This window comes from Rhopalosiphum maidis, chromosome 3 (assembly GCF_003676215.2).
Source record: "Rhopalosiphum maidis isolate BTI-1 chromosome 3, ASM367621v3, whole genome shotgun sequence".
In the NCBI taxonomy this organism is placed as follows: domain Eukaryota; kingdom Metazoa; phylum Arthropoda; class Insecta; order Hemiptera; family Aphididae; genus Rhopalosiphum; species Rhopalosiphum maidis.
Genome location: NC_040879.1, coordinates 57,734,976 through 57,751,780, shown reverse-complemented (window position 1 = coordinate 57,751,780; position 16,805 = coordinate 57,734,976). Strand labels below are relative to the sequence as shown.

Below are 16,805 nucleotides of genomic sequence, written 5' to 3'. Positions count from 1 at the left end.
TATTATTTAAATATAAATTCATTTAAAAAAACTAGTATAAAAAATATTCAAACATTTGCTTATCAAAACATGTGTATAAATAATGCTGATGTCTTTATCTCAAGCATATAGTAAAGTGAACTATTATTGAGTCAGATTTATTTCTTACTCATATGTTGATAGACTAGCAGTCTAGACTTATCCCCATTGGTATCATCAAAATTATGTCATAAATACTATGTGTACTATACTATAGTACTCTATAGAATATAATTTACAATGACAGGATTACATAATTTTAATAAATAATTAAAAAAATATATTAATTAAAATTTGTATACCCAACACTCATTAAAATACACCATTCTATCCTTTTAAGTATACTTTAAAAATATACAGGTAATTATAAACATAATATAGTCTTTGTTATTTAATGTTTGTACATAATCGTTTAATCTTGATCAAATGAAAAATCCATCAAACATTAACAATGTACATAGTTAATAAAAAAAAATAAGACAATATTTAATTATTTAATAATATTAAGTACTTATATTTTTTATTTTTTCATCATTGTTTTTTTAATTATCTGAACAAGTTCTTGATTAGATATCATATTCTCTAGAGCTGTTAGTATAGAACTTTTCTGAAATTAAAACAAAATTTGTTTTACTTATATAATTTATAGTACAATTTTAATAATATGACATACTTGATCTTATGATTCAACTGTGAGAAATAGGTAATTTAAGTGGGTAGGTGTAGTGTATAGATATTTCTATGAAATTGCTAAAATACAGGTTTGAACTATCACATAAAGAGAAACTCAAAATGTTGCTTATAATTAGTTGTTAAAAGGAGTTATTGAAATTGATGAGTTAAGGTAGGTGGTAGATATAGCTACTACTATACAGTCTATACATACATTTGTCAGGTATTTTAGATGACATCGGCGACACTGAGTCCTTTAATAATAATGTCTTAATTTAGATACCTACTAAATAGATTTCTTAAACTTATCTTCTATTGGTACATATACCAAATTCATGGTTATAGAACTTGGAAACATTTTAATTTGATAAAAAATACAAAATTTCTTAAAAAATTAAACTCTTAAGGATTTTTTTTCAGACAACCATTTTAATTCCAAAATTTGTTGTTTATATTAGTTTATTTTCAAAAACTAAGTAATTATACCTACATTTTAAATTATTTTTCTTATAAATTATAGTTAATATTTACAGGTATATAGCAGTTTTAAAATATAATTAGAAAACATCTTTAAAACATAGCATGTTACCATAAACATAACCATTAACCATAAATACTTTACACATTTGAAATAGTTTTTTAAGTTTTTTCCTATTTTTGCAAAATTTTAAAATTGCAAGTGCCTAACTGTTTTTAAAATATGCTTCTCAATTACCTACCTATCTTCGCTAAATAATCAGAAAATAAGTACCTAGTATATACCTAAAATATATTATATTTACCTAAAAATGATACCTAATTATTGAAGAAGCACATACTATTAAAATTAATTATGTTCATTTGTAAATTATGACATTACTTGGAGAAATGACGGCGAAGGCATGTTACTGATGTGAAAACATCTAACTTGGCCATTTACATCTCCAGTGACAATATTCTAAAACTCACAATTAATAGTTATCAATGCAATTTGTTTATAAATAAGAATTAATCAAATAATACTTACATTACCGTATTTAGAAAATTTCACCAGTGAGAAATGTACACCCGTCTTGCACGTAAACATCATGACTGGCTCGACCGTTTTTCTTGCGAAATCCCAAATGCATATAACTGCGCCGCTGACGCTGACAATAACCGTAGAGTTGATTGGTGACCAGTCGGCGTCGTCTATAGCGTTCTAAAAAGTGAAAAAAAATTGCATACAAGTATAGTATCAGAAACAGCATTGTTTTTAAATATATAATCATTTTACGTAAGGTTGTTATACGTTCCAGAAAGTTGGAACTTTTACCGGTTTTTGACTTAGTGTACTGGTATATCTCGAAAATACATTTTGGAACGCTAAATGTCTAGATTTAGCAAAAAATGAAAGATGTTCAATTTCAAAAAATTTTTCGAATATGTAGATAATAATAAATTCTAATCGAGAGTCAAAATATGATTGATAACGAATATCATGGGATACAGTGATGATGTTAAATATAAAACTATAAAATAGCAATATTGGGAAACTTTGAGGAAAACAAACAAGTGTGTGTGTGCTATCAGCGGAACAGTTTACATTTTTTATTTTTATATTTGACCAATAATCGAAGCGGGTGAAATAGACTGATTACTAATGTTTTTAGTGTTTCGCGTAGTAATTACGAGTATATAGACATATAGTTATATGAGTAGTATTCGTTATTGTTTGATCAGCTAACTTACTTTAAAATAAATATCGAAGAATTCGAAAACAATAAACCAGATTGAAAAAATAAAATTGCTATAATATATTTTCGCATTACCAGCGCACAATGCGAATACAGAATGTGTATCTATTATTTTCTTTAATGGAAATATAATGGATTAATTAGTCTTAAGCTTGGTACTTTGGAAAGTATTTTATTAATGTGCAAGTACAACTACAACCTGCTACAAAAAGACTTGTTTAGAATTTTGCGAGTATACACCTATGTTAAACCTCAGCCATTTTTAAATACTTAGGTATAGGTATCTACCTACCTATTTTTTTTATTTTTAATAGTACCTAGGTAATCGTTTTGATGACTAAAAAAAAAGTATTATATTATATAATTATTGAACAATAAATACAATTTTCGTTACACATTTTTTTGTAATGTTATACTGTATAAAATAATATGTTTTATTTTTTTAATACCTATATTAAAATTAAATCACCTTGTATGATTCAATAATATTTTTAGTCTAATTTAATTTTCCATTTTGATATGAAATTACAACAACCCTAATTTTACGAAACGTGTTCAATAAACAATATACATGCATACACAATAACACAGAGATAGTAGTGGTACGTCAACATTTTCCATCCAAATTTTGATTTGCCAGTCGGCTCCGTATGTAATGAAAATACTCGGGCAGAACGGCGAAAATTTGATTCCGTAAACCGGACCATTATGAGCTCTAAAAATTCTGTCGTAATGATTGCAGCTGTCGATTGTATTCTGAAAAAATTATTAACTATATCAATTGACAATTATTTCAGTGTGTAAGATATAAGTATACGTGTGTATATATGTAGCTACAATTCTTTGTGTTAAACCTAAACGGTTTATAGTGTAGTTTGTTAATACAATTAGCCAGCCTTCTGAATAATCGGCTATACCTATCTAAGCATAGGACAATGAATTAAGTGTTTGGTTAATAAGTAAAATTAACAGCTAATCAACCTAATCATTCATAGGCGTATCTGAGGTACATAATGTATCAATAAAGCCCTTCCAAGCTCGATTTTTTTTTTTTTTATCAATAATCAATATAACCAATACGTTTGACATTAGCTGGTTAGATAGGTATCAATAGGTTTATTCTGCGATTCAACTATTTAAATTTAAAAAATTTTGATTAACTAATTTACCTTGGACCTATTATATCCATTGCATTGTCAGAACATGATAATTTTTATATTGAAAAAGTTATTTAATTGCCAATTATTACCAATTCAAAAGTATGTTAGGTACCTACACTTTAAATTTATATTGTTACCATAAAAAATTTAAAAATTACTCCACCTGTTCAAAAGTAAACATGTAAATATTTATGAACTCAAATTTATTTTCATTTTTGAAAATACACACTGGAAGTGAGTACAGAGTTAATATCTACTTAGCATTTTGCCGGGCGTAGGTATTATAGTCAATAAATAATACTTCATAGATATAGGTTACGTTGTTACGTAGGTACTTATGTTTACAAATTGGGTATGAATAATTTATTTTTTTATCAAACAAAAAAAAGTCGCGGAAGATATGACTTAAATTTTAACATATAATACATTAAGATACGTACTTAACCTAATAAAGTTCATATTCACCAAATTATATCAAAAATCTATCATATCTCTACTATATGCTGATGATTTTTAAATTGTCGTAGAAGCAATTAAATTAGTAATTACTATAAAACAAATATTACAAGATTCTACAAATAATGATCTAATTGAGTGACCATATAAATCCAACTATAGATTTTCAGTTAAATATTTTAATCATTCAATCCACTACTTAAATTACATATTATGTGTGTAGAATGTAGTATGTATATTTTGATACGGGTGTCGCTGGTTTCCGTCAAAAATTAACATTTCGTTTTCCGCCAATACCTTTTTCTGTCAAATTAAAAAAAAAAGTCATTCTTTTTTTCTGCCAGTTATAAAAATTATAGAATTTTTAAGTTTGGGAATCTTAACGTAGAGATTTAATAATATTAATTTAGTAACTACAATGTGTATATACACACTATATATATATATATTATATAGTTAAATAGTAATTGTACATCTACAACTACTTACTATTTACACTTATTTACAATTTTTTTCAAGTTATTATATAAATATAATAATTTAATGATTTGATTTAAATTATTAAAAAAATTACCAAGACAAAACATATGAATAATTACCGAAAAAATTAGTCTATATTTTATTCTTATGAAATGATTTTTTTTTTGTGAAAGTACCTAATCACTAATTTAAATATAATTATTTAAAGCAATAAATTACCAACATATTTTAGTTGTATATAAAAATAATAAATATATTAGGTGTTTATTATATTTTCACGGTATATGTAAAATTATTATTGTATTTACTTATTTATTGAACACAGTATTACATTTACATAGTTTTGAATGTTTTGATAATAAAATGTTATGTCTAGATTGATTGCTTGCAATTAAAATCACATTATATTTACAAAAAATATAATATTTTATTTTATATTTTATAAATTTTTACGTAATGGTTCTCAAACTAAACAAAATCGACATTATTAATACTAAAATATAAGTATATTAATTATATTAATAGTTACCGGTATAAAAAGGCATTTTATATAATAGTTTTAAAATTATTATTTATTTTAATGTTTGCAAATTGTCTTTAATTTCTTTAGAATTAATAATATTTCATATTTGCAATATTATGTTTTTAGATTTTGAGCAAAATCATAAACCTAATACTTAATAATTTGACAATGATGTATTTTTTGTATGTTTGTTATCACCTTTTGGTGCAGTAAAAATGTTTTTATTTTCAACTTTAAGGGCGAGTTCTAGTAGCATGTTGGATCTAGTTGATACTTTGAAGGTATCTACATGAAAATGAATAGAAACTGTAGATACTTGAAATGTTAATCAAATGTTTATTTTAGCGTAGTATAATTTTCAAAATATTATGATTTTTTTTTTTTTGTTTTATTTATGAACATTTAATATTTTTTATTTTTTTATAAGCAATAAATATTGATTGATAAAAAAAAGTTACTGTGTCAAAGGCTTGACAATTTAATAAAATATTCTTCATAAATAATTGATCATGTAACGGTGTAACTAAAATATTAAAAAAATAAATTAAGAATATTTTATAGCGATTTTAATTTAAAATTTAGACGAAATTAAATATTTAATCGAAGAATAACAATGTTAGTTATTTTGTTGTAATTTAAAAATATAATTTGTGAATGCTTAAAATATTTATTATACTATTTTATGCTTATAATAACATTTTAAAATGTAGTATTTTTAATCTTTTTTAAATCTGAGGACAGTGGTTAATCTCCACTAAGTTGCCATTACTAAATGTCTATATACCATGCTGTATATCGGAACACCGTTATAAAAATACCTGTACAACGAAACCAACTTTAGTACCAATAAAGTATGTACTTTTATTAGTTGGGTGAAACGATATGACCGTTCCCGGCATATTTTGAACGATAGTTGAAAGGTTGGATTTGTTGAGTCTTGCAGAATCGTTTCGGATTCCGCAATATATTAATGACATTTGTTCTGAAATCGATTTTAAAATAAAATTATTAAAATTTACATGTTTTATATACATTTTATTATAATAATTAATAACCTTTGTTTAAAGTTATACCCGTAGTAAAACGTGGTGTGGTCTGTGGTAGAGGGGTGAAGGGATCATCGATTTTTAACGATGATCGGACGTCATAATATTACATCCCATACATTAACTTATACTGTTCAACACTAACCCACCCAGATTTCTGTGTTCAAAAACACAGGACACATTTTCAGTATGAGTAGTGAAACTCAAATACACACTATTATAGTTTTATCATTGATAAAATAGAAATTTCTCCCCTGTTTATACCCACAGTAAATGCGTTCTCGCCAAAAAATAAACTGGTTCCATAAGGGAATTTGCCTACAACTGTTATAAATATACAATGAAAATGATTGTTCTATGCTGAGTATGTTCTAATGAGTACATTTGATCTCATCAACTATAAATAATATATGCCATTTGTTGGTAGTTTACCTGTGTTGTAAGTCTTGGAAACTCCGCCTGACCATTTCCGTACCGATCCATTGCCATCTACGGACAGTATAAATTCATCTTCTGATGTATAACTTTTTTGTAGAAACGATACAACACTCCATATAGGAAAGTTTTGTAATTGTTTCCTATGATTAATAAACATAAATATAATTATCAAGATTAACTTGATTTAAAAAAAAAAAATAATAGCAGTTGTATTATATAGCAATAATATTTTAAAAATGGCTAGAAAGGTTGAACACGAAATATAAATCTATTTCATTTGAAAACTCGACAGGGAATCGAAACTATGTCCCTCAAGATGGCTTAGTGGCATTAGAATACCTATTGGAAAAGTAGAAATTTTCCAGATGGGCTAGTTTTTGTATAGGCCACTTTATTAATACATATACATAATAGACATCTTTATTATGTATTTATATTTTATGTACCTATTTTCAAATCGATCAAATTAACTAAAGATGATACACTTATATAGTATTGTTCGAATTGTGAGTAGGTACCTATTTTCGAGTAGCTTTGCTTGTAAATACTACGAATTTTTAAACAGAATATGTTATTACATTAAACGTTACCTATGTCTTATTATCAAATTATTTTGTGGCATTGCTAATAATATTAAAAATAATAAATAACTACACAAAGAAAGAAACTATAATTCACTCGTTAACTATCACCGGATCACAGATTTCTTGGACTATGTCCAATATATATACGCATCCTCCGTGACTACCGACGACGAGGATGTTGGCGTTGGTTTTTGAAAAATCGAGACAAGTAATAGGCTTATTGAACTCGTACATTCTTTCCGGATAAACCGGATTCTTAATCGACCAACAACAAACAGCGCCTTTGAAACCGTTCGATCCGTCGTTCCATTTGCCGTATCCCACTGCCAAAATGTCCTAAACATCGATAATATGGAATTAAACACATATTTAAGTGTTAAAAATTATACATATTGTAATTATTTAAATCAATCGATTCTTTTGTTGTGGGATATATTTATAAATTTTAAGAATATTGTACTTGAAACTTTTCGATATGATGTATATGATGGTATATTTATATTATATTACTATTATTTTTATATTTATATAATAAATTCAAAACAGAAACATATTTTGCCATAATATTAGATCGGATCGAAAGTAAAATGAAAAAATATGTACCACTTATTATATCAATATATCGAGAAAATATGATTTTCTTATTAATTTAATTCAACTTTAATTGGAAGAAATCATTCCAATAAGCTTCAAGAATTTTATAATGATAATTTGCAGGATTTCCTACGAGTGTCTTAATATTTGATCATATGATAATATGATATAACCTCGGAGTTATTGAATTATCATTATTACCTACGTCGGAGTAAAAATTTACAGTTTTTCTGAACTTTGATAGCTGTATAGCTGACGAATAGGCAATAGCTACAAGTATAGTATGCTTTTATGTAAGTATGGCAATATCCAATTGCACTTACTATTGAACGGTCGTTATCAACCTTGAAATTAATAAAAAACAGAAAATTCATTGAGTTTATTGGCGATTGGTTTCGGAACTTTTAAACAACATAGACTTTGAATATACTATTAATGAATTTGCCAATCAAAAATCGCGAAGAAAACCTATATGTGTATTTAGAGTTATTTTTAAAATTATTTAAGAATCAAATTTTATTTTCATTTACATAATATAATTTAATAGTTAGTTTAGTATAATATAATAGTAACATGAATCTGTTTGTATTAAATAAATATTTATTTGTTATATTTTAACTTTGTTTTTTTTTTTAAACTATTGATGTAGGTACCTATAACCTATTTAACTTTACTTTTACTACTCTAATATAGTTATAGTTAGCTATAACTTTGATAACTTTGTATATAAAAAGAAATGTTTAGTAAACACCTAAATAGTCCATATTGAGTTTTTTCAATAATAATAATAATAATATACAATTTTTAAAAATATGTTTGTAAAAAGACGGCAGTCTGTTCAGTGCTATTTACAGAGCCACAGCAGTTAAATTCGGCACTGACCACGATGAATAACATTTAAAATCTTAGTAGATATCTGCTTTACAGCATTTATTTCTTATCCAAACATTAAATTTGTTATTAAATTATTGCAATTATTATAACTTTATGACGTAATGTATACTTACTTCATTTATAGTATTCCATACGAATGACGTGACCGAAAAATTCGATAATTTATCGTTTGAAAATTGTAATATTTCTTCTAATGTATAACGGTAAGACATTGCGTTCAGTTCTGTAAATAAATTAAAAATAATACAAGTATAAGGCACTTATGAATTGCATGATCAATATTCATACTGTCACTTGTATGCCGTGTTATGAATTCAATCTGTTTCTTGGAAAAATTGTTTGACGTCACAATTCGATCAGATATAAATAACATTTTTTTGAAATTGCGGTTTGGTTTGATTCCTAAAATATTTCAATTATTCAAATAGTGATAAATTGTTTCAATACGATTAAAATTTATAAGTCATGATAATGAACAATAAAAAAAGTGTATTTTTTGTTTTTGTTACTAATTAGAAAATTATATCTATAAAAATTTGACAATCTATTAAATATTTATAAATACTATTACTTTTATATTTATGTATAATAAATTTTAGCATGTTTATAGGCCTTTATGTAGCCTTTGATTTTAACTTAAATTTTTTTTTGTTTTTAGTTTTATTTTTTCAAATTTTAGATTTTTTTTCTTCAAATTTGTAATAAATATTACGCTACTTATTCTAATTTCTAACTGTAATCTGTAACTAAGGTGGATACATATATATAAATTATCTTAAAATCTTCTGAAATAGGTATTTAAGCGATTTATTTTCACTAATATTTAAAAGCTAACATGCGAATACTAGTTTTATAAAGTTAGAGGATTCATGGAAAATTCTAATTTACGATGTAGTACCAAATTTTTATATTCAATAGTGTATTCAGAATAATGAATACATAAAAACAAAAAATAGAACACTATGTCCTACCATTGATTATCCACGATTATGTAAACATCTCACTAACTCTTTAAAGTTTAGACCATAGAGATAGGGATAAAAATGATTAGAAGGATATAGTTACTATCTGACGCACAATAAAAAATAATTATTTTTATGAAAGGTAGTAGCTAAGGGCAAATTTTAGCCACCAACATTAAAATTGCACATTTTGAGAAAGGGTAGAACACAAAAACGGTATTAAAAGCTCAAAGCAGCACAATAGCGTAATAAGCAACATCTTTTTATAGCTGTATGTTTCGATAAAATATTCCTCTCCATAATATTCGTCGAATAATAAGTCGTACATGATTTATTTTGAATATAACACCCTCGTCTACTATACTGAGATCACCGTGCAGAAAAAATAACAATAACTTTAACACTAAGTCATTAACTATAATGGATGCCTAACACTGACAATTATATAGGTAGTATACAGTAATCATGGTAATGAATAATGATATTATTACCTAGTACTTAAGCACCTAGCTATATACTAACTTTGGATTTTTTCCATTGACATATTGCTACCGATTTCCTTTTGAAGTATCCATACAGATGCGATATTTGACTGATCCTAAATAAATCAAAAGAATTATTTTATCTATACCACTTTGTAACGATGGTTAATTTTAATTTGGACTAATAATGATATAAAATATAAATTAAAATATTGAAAACCATTGCCTACTTTTAAAGCGATTGCTTCTGTTTGTGTGTGTTGTGTTCTTTGAAAGTATCTTGAAGATTGCACAGCATCAGATAATAAATATTTAGTAGTTTTTGCTATCTATAATCAAAATAATACACAAATTAATTAATACCAAAAATTAAAATACTTTAATCCAGCGGTTCCCAACCCATGGATCGCGAGCAGCGTAAAACTGGGCCGTGGACCATAAAATATTTACATTAAATACCAACGTATATGTATTTAAAATAATATTATTATATATTTTTATTACATACCTTGTAATGAACTTAAAATGATCAGTAGAAAATATGTTATTTATAGCTATGTATTTGATTTTGTTAAAAAAATGTTAATATTTTTAAAATTTTATAGTCTGTTCATGCTATTACAGTAGTGGTTTCGAGTTTAATTCGGCATTAAGTTAGTTATTTTTGTATCGACTAATGAATGTATTAAATTTGAATTAAAATATAAATCATTGTATAAAAATACAAATAACTAGAGAGCTGAAACGACGTATCACCCTTTATTTCTAAGGATAGGTATATATGTATAATGGTATATGTGTATTATGTATTTTTTTTTTCAATTTGCTATATAATATATTTAATTAACTGTTTATACTATAAAACATTATGTAGATAGTTTAGGTTCATTGTTATAAATACGTATAATAGTTATATTGTTTATCATTTATAGTCGTAAATCAATACTGACATACGAACTATAGCACAGTGTAATAGGACCGAGATATTTAGCTTAAAAATAATTTAAATAAATTAAAATGTACATGTAAAGTATTGTAGACTGTAGTATTGATGACATTGTAGTGTAAATAAAATAATAAAATAAAATAAAAGTAACATTGTAATTTTTCAAGTTTCTACGATCAAAGTTTTTTTAATTACAACAAATATTATTTAAAATCATTATTTTTTTTTTAATGTGTCAACAATTACTGGAGGGTGTTCAATAACTGGAGAGTTCAATATTTATTTTTGGTAATTTAAAATTGTTGTTAGAACAACTTATAAAGAATCTTGTATTCAATTTTCAAGCCTTAGTTATACAAATTTAAATGATCTGATTTTTTAACTACACAAATTTCAATTTGCACATTTTCGTGATTTTGACTATGTATTGTCTTTATTTTTTTTAAATTACTGTATGAAAAACTTATGAAAAACTTTATATTTAATATTCAAGTTTTTTAACTATAAATAAAAATTTGATCAACGTTTATCGAAAAAAAACTAAAAATTTCAAAAGTACCTATAACTATATAAATAATAAAATATACTGGAACGGTGCTAAAATAGGGAAATTTATAAAATTGCTAGGTTATAGATAACGTATAATCGAGATGAAAATTTTAGTATAGTCAATATAGATAAGTGAAAATGGCTGCAGAACTTATAAATTAACATTTTATACTTGTAAAAATACTTACAAATAGCTTACTAATTAATAAGAAAACTTAAATTATAATTATTTTAACTTCTGAAGTACTTGCATAGGTAATATACATCATTATTTATTATTATTTTATGCTTTATGTATACACAGTTACATCTTCCATATCATAATGTAATATAATGTAAGATATACGATATATATTTATATTATTTACGCTAGGAATTAGGTATTACCTACAATCTTTAAACTTAAAACATTACTTAAAAATGAAACCATTTGAAAATTAAAATTTTAATAACATGGAATTAAATACCTATATATAATATATGAGACATTTGATGATTATACATTTTACACGATTACTTTATTTTAAATTACTTATCTCAAATACAAACCTCGTTTTGTGTAATCTTTGAAGTATTCTTGGTAGATAGTGCCAAAGACGGTAATTCTAAAAGAGTATTGGTTTCAGTTTCATACAATGCAGTTTTGAAAAGCTGAATTTCGGGTGTCTTAAATGGCTGATTTTGAATTTTGACTACTTTCAAGATTTCGATTTCTAAATTATAAATAAAAATTTTAATATTATAACAACTTATATTTTATTTGAAAAATTTATTAGAAATTTAATAGACCTTTGATTTGGTTAAAATACAGTGATACTATCAGGGACATAATTATAAGGAGGCGAAGGGGATAGATCCCCGCCAGAGCCTTATTTTACTAATATTTTTTAATATTTATAATTTAATAGTAATATAACTATAATTTTATAAATATATATATATATATTTTTTGGAAGTGATAACGTAGAAGGTGCACTTTAAAAATATTGTTTTTCAAGCTTTTTTGCCTACATATGCAGTGGCGTATTTAGGATTTTATAACTAAAATCAGTTGAATTATTGATTTTAATGATTTTATAAATTAGATTATATTAATAAAAACAATGCTTAAATCAATTTTAAATAAAATTTAAGAACAAGTTATTAAGAAATATTTAAATAATATCATTCTGTACTAAATTATCAGTGTTGAATAATACATAGATAACTTATCTAGATACAAATTATAAGTATACCTACATATTATCTAAATAAATAAATAAATTGATATCTAATTGGTAACTAAAATTTAAATTATGGAAACCTACATAAATCTCGTGTTGTGCACGTGTAATTTTTTCAATAATTGTTTACTCGTTTAATCATTTTATAAATCAATTATAATATATTACCACAATACTATATCTATGTATTGTATATATGAGTATAAATAATAATACAATTTGCTAGGCTGTTTCCCTATAATAATTTTCTTCTATGGTGTTGCCATAATTTTTCGATAACAATATTTTAATGTTCGGTAAATTATATAAATATAACTATACTCAAACATTTATATCTTTATACTAGAGATAGACACCACAATAATGTTACTAGAAGGCCAATTTTTTAAAAGTAAAAATCTAGCGGGCCAAAGAACATATATAGAAAGTAAAAACCAAAAAAAAAGGTCAATAAAATTTATAATTGCAGACATTTATAGTTCAATAATATTAGATAATAATTTATATCTAAATTTTACAATAAAAATTATATCGGTTTTATAAATATAATAAAATAAAATACAAAAAATCCTACAATTTTACATTTGTATAAAGTAATTTGAAATGTATCACGGGCCACAGGGCCAGTTAAAAATGGTACACCATAAAACTCCTTTGTGTCTTTGGATCACCATAACAAATTAATTTAAATGTATTATTATTTATTAAGTATAACCATAGTCCGGATTTAATTGATATTGCAACTTTTTTTTCAGTTAAGATAAATAAAATCTGATAAAATATATAGTCTATAAATACACTTTATGTTCCTTCATTCTTTCTACCTATTTAATTTTATAATGAAACTTTTTGCAATTTCCCACGGTTTTGGATTTTTTTTTAATTTTGTGTGTTTTAATGAACAAAATACTTAACTAAACTTAATTTATTATTACATAAATAGATTATTTAACAATAGTAATTAATTTAATATATAAAATCTTTATACATACCTATGTAACTTATTTGGTTTATTTTAGGCAAAAAGCTTTCCTAAAAGTACTATCGAGAACAAATAAATAAAGAAAAGTAATACTAAGTATACCTTATTACCTCCCGAACCTATTATTACAAGGTGAGGAACATGGTTAAATGCGGCACTTTTCTATGCAAATAATTTTGAAAAAATTTTAATTGTGATTAATTTTTTTTTTTAAATTTTTTTATTAATTTTAATTCAAAAAAGTAATACATTCATATATTTTCTTTTTCTAATTAATTTAACTATAATTAAGAATTTAATATAATGTATTATGTAACTTGCATTTTACAGTGCAATTTATTATGCATATTTTATGTATATTTTGGTATAATTATACAATTTTAATTTTTAATATACAATTTTTGTGTCTTTTTAATGGAATTAAACTCGGTCTCTTTTTATAACATATATCCCCCTCCCATCGAAAATTTCTGGGCACGCCACTACCCATTCTTGCTATATATTAAAATATTTAGAGTTCGCTCGATGCCTCAATGTCGTTATATTGTCCACGTGACATCTTGACGTATTCATTTTGAACCCCAACTGATATAAATACAAAACAAAATTTATTTTTTGAAGGCGATTTATTTTTATACAAATTTTTCAAACCTAAGGTCAAAAAGTTTTATACTATATTTTGGCACCCGGATGCCTCTCAAACATATGCTTCCCAGAGAAAGTGCCCTTAAAACCCTCCGTCAAATCCGGTACTAATGTAACACGAACACGTCGAACACCAATTTATATTACATTTATAATAAGAATAACATTTTCGATAAATGAGCTAGTGAGCATGATGTATACCGTATGTAATAACTAATACATATTAATACATTTAATCTACTCTGTGATAATACCTTGTAAATACTAAATAGTGAATAGGTACGTGAAAATAATTACAAATTGTTGGTTTAAATTTGGCAACGTCGCTTACATATATTTTATGCTCGTAATTGCGTTATTAATTATTAATATAATTCTCAATCACATTTTACTGACATCATTGTCCCGCGTCGGTGCGGTTTACCCATCTAATGAATGTGATGACAATTTACGAATATCTGATTAAATGAGAATCCAGATTGATTTGTTTATGTGTTATTAAATTGTGTTTTGTTATACCCAGTATTTTTCACAGTTTTCATCATACATAATACATATATATTATAAACAATGATAAAAATTTACTTATATACAATACACATAACCTGCCTAATTTATTCTGCTGTAAAAAGATTAAAAAGTAATAACATAATAAATCTTTTGTTCTAAATTTCTATTATAATTTACCTACCTGTCCAACTTGTATTAAGTATATAATAAAAGTGATAGTGCATTAGTGCATACCGTTTTCTAAACTTGTACATATTTTCTCAATATTATGCTCGTCGAAATGAAATATTTGTTGCAATTTCTGTGTTTTGAGTTTGTATTTATCCATTATACACTGTTTTTTTTATGTAATAATTTAACAAAATAAAAATTCATAGTTTTGGTTATCATTACGAATATGAATACTAAGTAGATACCTCGACTTGCAAATAAGTCCAAAACGTTTGTAACTGTGTTATTATCGATTAAACAGTCAAAAATACAAAGGTTAGCATATAATAACGAATCAAGAAAGTGGGTTGTACGATTGTATAGTGCTGTACCTATAAGATAATTGTATAAAAGACAATGCTTTTAAAGGTAAACACTGGTATACCAAGAACCAGGCTACATGGACACACGTATAGTACATATTAGTTGCATTATTAGTATATAACATAACAATATTGCGGACACGGGTTTTGTTAACAAAATACTTATTGCTGACAGTCGATATAAATTTAATAAAAACCATGTGAGTTGCGGACACAAATATTTCCCTTCGCAACTTTTTCAGGACTTGGACAAACTGTAAAACAATTTAGTAGATGGCAATAAAAATATTTGTCAGTACGACTATACATTGTATCTTGAAAAAGAACAATCGTTATTCTTAAAATGTTTTTTTACAAATACATTATCATCAACGGTATTATGCTAAACATTTTTTTGAAACAGCCTGTATAAATGCTAATCTATTAATTTCACCACTTGAATATTGCAACATTTAGTTCTTGTCGAACGCCTCCTACGCGCGATTTTCAAGTTGAAATTTTAATTTCGGTAATTTAGTAGTGGTGCTGGGATTATATTAGCCTGTTGCCTGGCATCCGTAACTCAAATCGTTGTTTTCCGGAACCCCAGTTGGGTTCCAATTTTTTTTTTCAAAGGTTACAAATTGTTACATAATAAAAATATAATAACATACCAAACAATATTTTATTTTTGACCTTGGCGGCCATGGTAACATAGGTAAAAGTACCTTATTAAGCACAGAATAAAAAAAAAAATGTAAAATTTATTCAGTACCTAAAGTATAGTTGTATTAGATAACAAATAATAGAATAGACAGAGTAAAATAAGTATTTGCTTATAAATATTCATTTCGATTCTTATTTTATCATAATTTCATCCTATACCTATTACTCATTATAAAATATATTTTTTTGTTGATCTTACCACGCATGTGAAAAAATCTTACGTATATTAAGATTTATCAGGTACTTAATTTTGAAATAACTATGAAAGCAGTTATCAAAGAATTTTCAGTTCCGTATTTGGTATTTTAGTTGGAAAAAGACACTATGCAAATTATTGTACGATAATAATTAATTATTAACATTTATAAGGATTTAAAAATAAAACGTTAGTCTGATAATTCAAATACTATTGTTTTTTTTTTTTTTTTTTAACGGGTTGGTATTCGTTAATTGTATAGGTAAGTACTTAAAATTAATATAATTAGATATTAATATTACACTCTCATATATTAATTTTAATATTGGTACCTAATACCGATGCGTGATTCTGAAATCTCCATCGTAGTATGGGTGATAAAGTAGAGGTCAATAGCCCAGTCAATAGACGCCATAAAAAGGCTGATAAAATATTATTATTTTACAGTAATATATTAATATTGATTAAGAATTTTGATAATTAATAAAGAGG

At 25.2% G+C, this 16,805-nt stretch overlaps 1 protein-coding gene across 1 annotated transcript; it reads right to left on the bottom strand.

Moving 5' to 3' along the window:
- Positions 1-547: 547 nt before the first annotated feature.
- On the bottom strand, positions 548-15,309 carry LOC113558503 (WD repeat-containing protein 78-like; the record flags this gene model as incomplete). Its single annotated transcript, XM_026963983.1, has 13 exons — positions 15,114-15,309; positions 12,069-12,232; positions 10,255-10,353; positions 10,065-10,140; positions 8,869-8,982; positions 8,694-8,803; positions 7,187-7,428; positions 6,503-6,648; positions 5,843-6,006; positions 2,985-3,161; positions 1,697-1,870; positions 1,550-1,627; positions 548-625 (listed from the first exon to the last, which is right to left on the bottom strand). Coding segments are annotated over exons 1-13 (1,716 nt in total), but the record flags the coding sequence as incomplete, so codon positions are not given.
- Between the last annotated feature and the right edge of the window lie 1,496 nt (positions 15,310-16,805).